Source organism: Osmerus eperlanus, chromosome 17, assembly GCF_963692335.1.
Source record: "Osmerus eperlanus chromosome 17, fOsmEpe2.1, whole genome shotgun sequence".
NCBI classification, from domain to species: domain Eukaryota; kingdom Metazoa; phylum Chordata; class Actinopteri; order Osmeriformes; family Osmeridae; genus Osmerus; species Osmerus eperlanus.
The window spans coordinates 7,527,481-7,538,759 of NC_085034.1; the positions used below are offsets into that span (position 1 = coordinate 7,527,481).

An 11,279-nucleotide genomic window follows, 5' to 3' on the forward strand; every position below is an offset into this window, starting at 1 on the left:
GTTATGACCACTGGGTGGCAGAGTGAGAAAGAAACACGATCTTGACAAGTCTACACCACTCATTGTCTCATGGTAAAAAAAAAGTTTGATTTATCAAACAAGCAAAAGCTTATATTAACTAGTTAGTAGTTTACTGTGCACTAAAACTGCAACACAGTCACTTTGGTGAAATGTTACCCTTATGGAAACCAGGTAAATATCACTTTAGGCTTTATCAAAGAGGAAAACGTGATGAAAAACACGTCCTAATTACATAGCATAGTGACTATCAGACAAATCTGAAGCCTCCCTATCGAAACAATAGAGACCATCTAATGCAATTGTTCAATTCAAAACGGTAGAATGTGAAGGGGAGAGGAGACGGGATGAGTGGAGAGGGGGATGGGGTCGGCTGGGGCCTGGGGGAAGGAAAGACGAATCATCCTCCTGTGTGGTCTGCTGTCAATGGGTCTGTCTCATAAGGTTCATAGGCTTTCAAAGATAAACTTTGCTGGAAGTCACATGTGCGGTTGAAAGGTGTATTACTATTATGTGGCAGACCATTTGAAAACGATGTCTGTAGAGTCCACTGGTAGCCTATGGGGAAACTAGAGAATATGCATTAATTTTCATCTAATTTCTCAGAGAAGATTAAATGGATTAAGAATTATTTTTGGAATAAGAATGCAATATACAGATAGGCCTACAATGCAAACAAAAAGCTTAATACATGATAAAACGAAAATGAAGTGAAATAGTATCAAAATGTTTAATACCATACAATTGTTTAAACGTGAGCCCGAATGTTAGATTTTGATATTTGAGACTTTATTTAATGAGATTTAGCTCCACAATTACCTCGATTTACTTGGGAAATATTTGATTCGGTGAACAAATAGGGCAATATAATGAAAAACAATGAAATACAAGAATATAATGACTCCATTCTCCAAACCATGTTTAGAATTCAAAAGTAAACATTCCAAAACATTTATGAATGGCAACAGAAAGTTTACACTATAAACATATTCGTGTATTATGTGGATACGGCTTTTGGACGTAGATTGATAACCATTGAAGGCAGGTAAATACAGTCTGCCCCCTACAGACTGTTCGCTTCATCAGCAGACAAGCTTTTCTTTTTTTTTACTAGTTTGCAGTCTGTCTGCTACTTTTACATCACTTCCGTCACAGCTTTCTGTGAGAGTTTCGAGCAAAGATGGCGGCAGCACAGCTAACGGATGAGGAGCTTTTCTCTGAGTTAAAGCGCTTTGGATTCACCCCAGGCCCGGTTACCGAAAACACACGCCCCGTATATTTAAAGAAATTGAAGAAACTGCGCGAAGAGCAGCAACAGCGAGGATCTCGATCGGGAAAAACGCGCAACAGCGGTAGCATCAACAACAACAGTAGTGGCGGAGGCAACAGCAGTAACACAGCGGCGGGAGCTTCGGGATTCGGAGTCAGGCCAGCCAGCAATGACGTCACGCACCTGAGCCCTAGCAAGAGCCCCGGCGGTCGTCCGGCCCTGAACGAGAAGCGTGCCGGTGGAACAGGGAAGTTCGTTCTGGGCTTTAGCTCGGACGAATCGGATGCTGAGCTACCACCGAAAAAAAGAGGCCTGAACCACAGCGGCAGGAGAGACCGTGGCTCCGGGTATCAACAACAACCGCAGATCAGGCCTACAGGAACACCCATCACCGCTCAAAAGAGTCAAGGAGTGTACGTGAGTAACAGCAACCATTCTTTTCCTGGACCACCGGAGAGTAGAAGGAGCGGGTCTGGGACTGTTGGGTGGGTAGAAAGAGGAAAATCGAGCCTCGAGGTTTCGCGTTCAGCAAAGGCGGAGGGGAGTGGTTACGAGGAGCCGGAGGAGGAGGACGATTATGAGGGGAAGAATGAGAGGGACTCTCGGTCTCTCAATGGTAGCAGGGCGTCCTACTTGAATACTAGTAAGCTAGTCGGGGATTACTCTGATTCGGACGAGGAGGAGGAAGAAGAGGGCATATCTGCGTTTGACCGTCAACGCGAACGCCGTCTGAACTCCAGACGGAGTCTCTCAAAATCGGCCTCGTCTCCCTTTAGAAGTGCCAGGGGGTCGGAGAGCGGCCAGGAAAAGACGGGAGGCGCAATCAGAGTAAATGACACGCCTGGCGCTAGGAGTCTAGACATGGTGGGAGACCGGGGGGAGGAGGAAGAAGAAGACGGAAAGAAGAGAGGCCCCGGCGAATCGGCTCTCAGTGGCGGCCTGCTGAGTCGCAGTTACCCCAGGAGGTCCATCTACGTGTCGGCTGTCATGGGAGAAAGCGGCAACAACAGCCCCTCGGCGTACAACAAAAACCACGTCGACAGCGGGGACGGCGCCACAAGTAGCAGCCGATTCAGCATTGGACTGAGACCAAGGTTTCCAAGTAACACCCTGTCTGCGACCTACCGGCCCAACCATTCGAACCACACAGGAACCAACCATGGCTACAGCCATGCCATGCTTAAGCAGAAGCTTACGGTTCCAGAAGACGAGCTTCTACAGCAGTTTAAAAGGGAAGAGGTGTCCTCCACCGGTGGGTTCAGCGCACACTACCTGTCCATGTTCCTGTTGACGGCGGCCTGCCTGTTCTTCTTACTGCTGGGCCTCATGTACTTGAGAATGCGAGGTTCTGGAGCATCCGACGTCGATGTTGTTAGTAAGTACATTATATATTCTCTATGTTTGTCTTTTTGTCAAATCCACATTTTCTAAAATGACCAGTGTTGGGATGTGGGGATTACTGTTTGGGGTTGCATGAGAAGGGGTACAATGGAGTTTGATTTTGGAACTTGGTTTTCATGGTAAAATGTTTTGAAACTAGGCCAGTCTGTCTGTTACTAAGAGAGTGGGTCGTCTATTGCTTCCATCTGGCTACATTTAAGTCTATGCTATTTGTGGAGATATCAGCAGGGTTACAGAAAACAATGGTTTGTGGACCTACGTCCCATTCCAGTTTATAGCCTATCATCCCCACTATGCCGATCGAACAAGACTTTTTTTTATATACAGCCTAAGCTTACCCTAACCTAGTGAGGTGTCACTCTCAAAGTTCACACCCTTCAAGGCTGTCCAGGAAGTAGCTCTTCACTTTAACCAATGTGATACTTGGTAGCAAGAAGCAGATAGCTGTATTTGCATGTCAAAATAAGGAGTACCCCCAAAGCCCTAGCACTCATCAACACTGCCGGGCTCACTTCCTATGGTGTGATTCCCCCATCACCCCAGGCTCCTAGTACTACATCATTAAGCCATGCCTTACTAATGAGATTTGCACTCTTTGTAAGCATGAAAACTAGCGTCGGACAAATTAGCAGGTATTAAAGGTGAAGCTGAGTTCTCATGAGTCCCTCGACGTATGGCCTACCAACCTCGGATCAGTTGAAGCCCAGTTAAAGGTCCTTTAACTGGGGCATGTGCAGGTGGCACCTTGTTAATGGTTTCTGTTAGCCCCCCCCCCCCCACACACACACAAGCGTTGTCAAACCCCATGATTTCACCGGTGCTGTGGAATTCTCATGAAACATGAAATATTTAAGAATCCCTTTTTTATTTTTTACACTTTGTTGCGAAGGAGAGCGAGAGTGGATGGGGTGGGGAGTCTGCGTGCTAGGCTGACATGGGGTCCAGATGTAGGGCACACACTAAAGCTGCAAGTGGGGAAGAAATACATAGCAAGACAATGTTGAGAGGGGAAACTCTGAATAATGAAATGACTATCAATGGCGTGCCTGACATTCCCAGGAAAAGAGCTTGGACTAAAGAGCGCGTGGCAGACATCTAGGTCACAGACAAGCTAAACCGTCCTAATTGTTTGGTGTTCTGGGGACACGCGGAGCCGCCTGGACTGACCAGCCAGCCATACCCGTGGCTGTCTGCATGACTGGCAACCACACACACACACACACACACACACACACACACACACACACACACACACACACACACACACACACACACTGACTAGAGTCTGAGCGTTGCCCACAGACACTGGGTCAGAGCATCTTATGCCTATCCCAAAGGCAAATAAATAGAAGCTCTTCACTTATGCTGGCTGGTGATAGTCTGCTGATAAGTGTATTTTAAGCAATGCAAATCATCATCAAAAGCCACTGCTGTGCAAATTGATGCAAAACAATGCAAATGGTACTGCAACACATTGAACCTTTGGCGCGTAGATCCCAATTAGAAATGCGTAGCTCTGGGCCCGGTTCACGAGAAGTGATGATGCATGTCGCTTTATGCTCATGCATGAAACAAATGTCACATTCTGTTGTTTGTTACACGAATGCATCCAGCCACCTCCATGATGTGGCTGTAACGGGTCACGCTCCCCACCACAGCTCAGGCTAATCCTGGGCAGCCTTCCAGATGTGGAGAGGGCTGCTCCATGTTCAGACAGTGACTCAAGTGTGAGGCGATACTCGATGCGCTGTAGTCTGCCCCTTCCTCCCCTTTCACACACAAACACACACACACACACACACACACACACACACACACACACACACCTTCAGACTAGACAGTGTTGTGAAAGCCCTCCATTTGACTTATGTTTTTGACTATTTAAATGTGCCATTGTCTCAAATTGCTATATTTTGTGTCTTCCTTTGCAGTTAAGAACCACCCATTTGGAAGTTTCTTTGACAGTTCTTATGTAAGTATACTATGCTTTTCTATAGCCATTTTCTTGCCTTTTTGTGGCTAGATGACCCTGTTATAGTAGCCTGTTTGCTTAAGGCTACTATCAGCTGGAAAATAACATTCCAGCGCAACGCTTTTGTGATGTATAGCAAGTTCACCTGCTGTGTAAAAGAACTCATTCACGACTGCCGCAGCATGGCCGCGGACATTTAGTATCGCGTATCGCTGTTTGTCAGTGTGCTAACTTCAACAACTGGTTTCTCCTAACAGACCGAGACGGAGAAGGACCTCATTCTAGAGCTCCTGCTCACCCTCCACGACCACCTGGCCCACATCGCAGGTACGAGTGCTACCTAGAAGCCATTTTGCTCCAGCGCGCGTGCGCTTTGACTGAGTTGTGATGGATTGTAGGGAAACGATGCATGTGTTTTTAATCATCAGGAGGTCTTTCCCAGGGAAGTAATTCCCTGAGCATTCGGTGATGTAGGATTGAAAATGTTGTTCGGTTGTGAATTGTCACGGAGCGCATTTGAGATTTTTCTCCGACTTTGAATTTGATTTGACACGATGGTCTGATTCCCACAGGTGAACATGACTGTAGAGACCCAGAAGACCAGACCAACCGGAGCCTGACGATAGACGAGGCATCCAAATATCTTTGGGTGCGTTTATTTATTTTATTTGTACATTTCCAACTAAATCAATGCTTCACTCACGCAACCCTTGTTCTGGTGCTGTCAACCAAAACTACAGTTTAAATAATTGAAACGCACCACAGAAGCTTTCTCATGTGAACGAAGCATGGGTTAGGTCACAGCCCCCCTCGTTGGAACCCAAAGTTTGCATTTCCGTACGGGTGTTCATCTTCCCTTTCGATTTCAGGCTCAAAAAGAGGACTACAAAAACATGGTCCTCAGTTCGCTTGAATGGATTATCCGAACAAAGGAGGATGTCGGGATACGGTATTTAGGATTTTCTGACTGCATTTCGTCTACATTTACCTCCTAGCCAAAGCCATTCGTTATACCTTCTACAAACCCACGTGACGCACCTTTTCTATGTTTTGTGTCCTAACATCAGGCTGATTGGGGCGAGTCCAGAGGAGGCTGTGACCGACGTGTCTGAGATCTCCAGCCTGGAGTCCACCCACCCCAAGATGTCCTTCCTCTGCCGTTTCCGACGGGCGTTCTTCACCGTCATCTACCGGGTCCTCTTTGTCCTAGCAGGTCAGAGGCCTTGCCCCCCCCCCCCCCCGCTCTCCCTCCTGTAAAAGAAGCACGTCGGTGTCAAATGAGTTTTGAAATGAGTTTTGAAAGTCTCTTGGAAGACATGTTTCGAGTGATTGTGTCTTATCTGGTGAAACACAACTGAAAGCAAATAGCTTGTCTACTTAGTTAACCCTCCACAACCCCCCCCCCCCCCCCCCTCCCCCCTCTGCTTCTGGTCTTTCTTGCCTCTCTGTCTGTCTAGTAATTGGGCTTGTGTGGGGTCTGGTGTACTACATGAAATACCGCTGGAGGCGAGAGGAGGAGGAGACCAGACAGATGCACGGCCTCGTGGACAGAATCATCGGTACAGAGCCCCCCGTCTACCACTTCACTTTTTCTCTCAGAATATCTACACGAAGGAGCACACACAATTTGTGCCCGGGCCCGTTATCTCATTGTTGCGTTTTCGCTTGTCTGCATGCGTAGATGTGTTGAGTAGCCACAACGAGGCGTGCCAGGAGAACAAAGACCTGCAGCCCTACCTTCCCATCCCTCACGTCCGAGACTCCCTGGTCCCGCCCCCAGAAAGGTCAGTAGGTGGATCTGTGCAGAGTCAGGTGGCTGAGCGGTGAGGGAATCGGGCTAGTAATCAGAAGGTTGCCGGTTCAATTCCCCGCCGTGCAAAATGATGTTGTTTCCTTGGGCAAGGCACTTCACGCTACTTGCCTCGGGGGAATGTCCCTGTACGTACTGGAAGTCGCTCTGGATAAGAGCGTCTGCTAAATGAATAAATGTAAATGTGCAGTAACGCTGCGACGTACAGTCCCTTTTCACGACGGAAACTACAGACATGACAAAAGTATGGGAGCCAGGTGGCTGAGCGGTTAGGGAATCGGGCTAGTAATCCGAAGGTCGCTGGTTTGATTCCCGGCTGTGCCAAATGACGTTGTGTCCTTGGGCAAGGCACTTCACCCTACTTGCCTCGGGGGAATGTCCCTGTACTTACTGTAAGTCGCTCTGGATAAGAGCGTCTGCTAAATGACTAAATGTAAATGTAAGTACACGTCGTTTTTTTCTGTGACGTCACAGGATGAGAATGAAGAGGCTTTGGGACAAGGCCGTGAAGTTTATTTCCGCCAACGAATCGCGGATCCGGACAGAGTCCCAGAGGATCGGGGGAGCGGACTTCCTGGTGTGGCGGTGGATCCAGCCCTCGAGCTTGGACAAGTCTCTTGTGCACCACAAAGTGTGGCAAGGCAAAGGTACCCTTCACCCTGTGTGAACACACGATCACATAAAGTACCCCCATTTTCTTGCCTTGAAGCTTTGATTTGTGGAAGTGGATCATTGAATTGGAGGATTCACTTTATACTTTAAGAATAAGAAACGACATTGTGCCAGTATCTATCATTCCTAATCGATCCCTTTCCACTCCTTCAGCTTTTCCGCTTGACAAAGGGAACTCTCCACCCAACAGCCTAACACCGTGTCTGAAGATCAGAAACATGTTTGATCCAGTCATGTGAGTATTGCTCCTGAGCGGGGGGGGGGGGGGGGGGTTTGTTTGCGTGAATAAGGACATTCTCAGTGACTCTATCACAAAGACCCAACCCATGACCTGTGTGTGTGTGTGTGTGTCTAGGGAGGTTGGAGAAAACTGGCATCTGGCCATCCACGAAGCCATCCTGGAGAAGTGCAGTGACAACGATGGCATCGTCCACATCGCTGTCGACAAAAACTCGCGCGAGGTGGGTGTCACATTTAAGTCTCTCGGTTTCTCTCACCCCATAAAAACCTACCATTTTTGACTTCTGTAAAGCCGGTGATTTTCTTTCCAACTGGTTTTCTCTTATGACGGTTGATTTACAATCCAAAACTTGCATCAAGGACGTCTTGCGCAACTAGGATGGAACTACTTTTGGAAGTCAGGTTTTAGCAGGTTTCTCAAAGCCTTTCAATGTCTCTCTGCCAACAACACTTCCACCACACGTCTCTGATGTGGCTTGAACATCACACCAAGAGATTCGCCCCCAGCGGTAAGGCATCAAGGTTGCATCAAGGCTCCATTCTAACCTTTCCTCTGCTCCTCACAGGGCTGCGTCTACGTCAAGTGTCTCTCGGCAGAGCACTCAGGGAAGGCCTTCAAGGCGCTGCACGGCTCGTGGTTTGACGGTAAATTAGACTTCAATTACACTTTCAATCACACGGCGATGCCGTGCACCATCTGACCAAGGCAGCTTTTGTATTTGTCCTTACACTGTTGTTTAAGTATTGACTTTCATTTCAGCGGGAAATAAAACATTGCCTTTGCACCAAGAAAATATATATTTGTAAAAGAATTGATTTAAGTTGATGCTATCCGTTTGATATGTTAGTATTCGTTCATAGGTATCATCTCTCTCTCTCTCTCAGGTAAACTGGTGACGGTGAAGTACCTCCGCCTGGACCGCTACCACCAGCGTTTCCCCCAGGCCCAGGGCTGCAACACGCCTCTGAAGCCCTCCAGCACACACATGAACACCATGTCCCGCCTGCGTCACCGTACCGGCTCAGCCCTGGGCTTCTCCTGAGAGCGACCCGCCCCGCCCCGCACCTCTCCCCCTCCTGCACCACCTCCAAGCCCCTAACCTCTGCTCCCTGTCCTCACACCCCCTCCCCCTCCCTTCCATCGTGACACTAGGAACCTCGCAGTGCAGGACTCTTGACCAAACTGCTAAGCTGGAGATGACTGGGGGCGAAAGGTCCCATACAAGGCGACTGACTGACTTTGAGCCTTTCACTCCCATGTGCGTCCACAAGGGGGGGGGGGGGGGTGGCGGCATTGGAGGTTTTTTTGTAAAGAAGGGTTTGAAAATGGTGAACTTGCAAGAACGGAGCTAGACGGAGCTTTTGCATGAGAAAGACGGCTTTTTTTCCCGCGGGTGCTGCAGTGGACACTTATTATTTCTTTCTATTTTTGTATTACAAATGTTAAGGATTCAACAATGAAACAAGACGATTCCTGATGGCATATTTAAAAAGATGTACATGAAAGAGACCCTTTTTTTTCTCTCTCTCTCCTTCCCATCCTCTTTTTACAAAACTGGTCCCATGTGAGGAGTTTAGTTTGGGTAGACATGGAATAAATGCATGTGCTGTTTCAACAGCCTCTATTCAAGCTTTGAATTATAACATATAACGTGGATGTTTATTTCCTGAAGATGTTTGAGGCGATCCCAATTTTTTTTTTTGTAGTATATATATTTTTTGTCAAGCAAGGAAGGAAGGCACAAACGCGTAGATGGGGTGCTGTAAATATTACGTGAATGGTGGCGGTGGCTTCAATGAATTATCTGTATTAAAAGTAAATCATAAGCTCTTGTTTTCCTGCCAATACTCAGAACTTAGGTTAAAAACATCGGTAAAATATGGATGACGTCTTTGGATACACAGTGGTAGTTTGACACCCTTGACTTTTGGGCATTGTCAGGCTTCCCAGGGCTGTGTTTCAAAGTGAATGCTTCACATAGTAGGGGTCAATATCGTAGGTGTGCAGTCAGACGTATTATCCTTGGCTTGCTTCTTCATTTTATTCCACCTAATATACCTTCCCCTCCGAACTCAACAATAATTTGAATCTATCCCTTCAAATTATATTCCAAATGTATCGCCATGTATTTTTCTTACCGTTTCCAACAACGTTTTGGATTATAGGCTGATCATTATACCGGTTCATTCTCTTCCAGCTACACAGACCTTTTGTTGGGACTTTCTGACACACTTAAACTAATACAGAAAATTCCAGAAGGTTTATTGGATCACAGTGGCTCATGGGCCTTGCAGATACATGGGAGAGGGTGTCTCAGTGCATTACCCTACAGTTGTCTTTGTCACTAGAGCACATGATCAGAAGTTCCATAGGATCCCATACAGTTCTGCTTTTCTTTTGTCCTGCTCAAATTCCATGATTATTTCACTTGAGACAGACATGTTCCTGCCATGCTTCAAAATCGAATTTGTTAATACCGGTTCTTGATTGTGTATTCAGCCATGTTTATCATTCTAGACCTATTGTAATGTTATTGTTTTCCCCAGATTGATTGATAGACAGAACGCAGCCAATTGTTTTAGATGTAACGGGGAATGGTGTTAGAATGAATAATCTGATTTGCATATTTTTATTGTTTAACTCCAAGTATTCCAACCCCCTGTGTGATTGCTTGTGAGTTAGCTGTTTGTGGTAGGCCGTATGTATTCATAAAATGTTAAAGATCAAAGGATTGCCACCATTTAGTTATATATTTTTCCTTTTTTAATGCAGTGTAGTGGATTGTGGGTTGCAGTATTTGCAGCAAGAGGTTGTACAATTGATGCACATTTAAAACGTTATTAACCTGGTGCATACTCTGCAGCGGATAACCTAATTGTGCCTTAACTTTGTGCTTTTTAATGACTGGCACTGCATTACTGAAGAATGTAAGGGGTTTATAAAAGTGTTTGAACAGGTACAATCGTTTAAAGGTCTAGGAAGGCCTGTCCAAGAAATTGTTCCAGACATGAATTTTCTCTTTGTCCTCTCAAATGTTCCTCCCTAACGTTTTACGATAATTGTTGTTGGAATTGGTTATTATCGTTTATAGATATTCTATGTGTTTACATTAAAGACAAGTGTTTTCCTCCCTATCCATGAGCAACCTCATTTTCACTTTAAACGATTGTACCCACTGCACAGAGCTGATATGGAAAAAATATATATAAATAAAAATGAAAAAATAAAGAGAACACTTTGCGAATTAAGCCAGTTGTTTTTGCTGTAACTTGAGTGCATCATGGTAATCTTTCTATTTTTGTATGTTTACAGCCTGATGTTGGTGCACCTGCAGGTTTTTTTTCTTATGATGACTGTAAAGAGGGTGAATGTAAATGTTAGTTTGGTGTGGTGGCACTTCTCCAAGGTGGCGCTTGAACTTCAGCTGCATCTTTGATGTTTTCTTTTTTTCTGGTGTATTTTATGTAAACACTGTACATTTATATAACTGTAACATGTACTATTATATGCAGCTTAATTTCCATTGCATTGTATTGTTTCGATTGACCAATATCCCTTACCTGCAAGCCAGAGGGGAAGGTGTACAATAATCCAGACATTTAAAAAGTCCAGATGTTTTAATGTAATTTGTCACATTGTCTTGTAAGAACGGCTCTAATTAAAGGTTTATTAGGGGTTTTTAATCGTGTCTTGTCCATTTATGCCGTACATGCGTCGACAATAAGAAATATCCCGAGCATAATATGTAATTAAATCGGTTAACAAAAAAAGAACGAGATGACAGGAAATTATTTACAAATGTCCGTTTGTCCGTGAGTAGGCTAACTTTGGACTCGTTCCAAGTGACGCACGATCAAATACACTGCCAGTAGGCTCAGTCGCATGACAGAGAGGT

General features: G+C 45.8%; 1 protein-coding gene across 1 annotated transcript; it reads left to right on the top strand.

Annotated features, from left to right (window-relative positions):
* The first annotated feature begins 1,153 nt into the window (after positions 1 to 1,153).
* On the top strand, positions 1,154 to 11,068 carry lemd3 (LEM domain containing 3). Its single transcript, XM_062482800.1, has 13 exons — positions 1,154 to 2,663; positions 4,621 to 4,661; positions 4,919 to 4,988; positions 5,234 to 5,310; positions 5,531 to 5,610; positions 5,729 to 5,874; positions 6,119 to 6,220; positions 6,343 to 6,445; positions 6,946 to 7,118; positions 7,297 to 7,378; positions 7,499 to 7,604; positions 7,950 to 8,028; positions 8,269 to 11,068. The coding sequence occupies exons 1-13, from the start codon at positions 1,199 to 1,201 to the stop codon at positions 8,424 to 8,426; spliced, it is 2,682 nt and encodes an 893-aa protein (XP_062338784.1). The 5' UTR covers positions 1,154 to 1,198; the 3' UTR covers positions 8,427 to 11,068.
* Positions 11,069 to 11,279: the final 211 nt, after the last annotated feature.

Coding starts and splice junctions, on each gene's coding strand:
- lemd3 (XM_062482800.1), top strand. CDS start 1,199: ATGGCGGCAGCACAGCTAACGGATGAGGAGCTTTTCTCTGAGTTAAAG. Junction 4,989..5,233: donor CCACCTGGCCCACATCGCAG/GTACGAGTGCTA, acceptor TGATTCCCACAG/GTGAACATGACTGTAGAGAC. Junction 7,605..7,949: donor TCGACAAAAACTCGCGCGAG/GTGGGTGTCACA, acceptor TGCTCCTCACAG/GGCTGCGTCTACGTCAAGTG.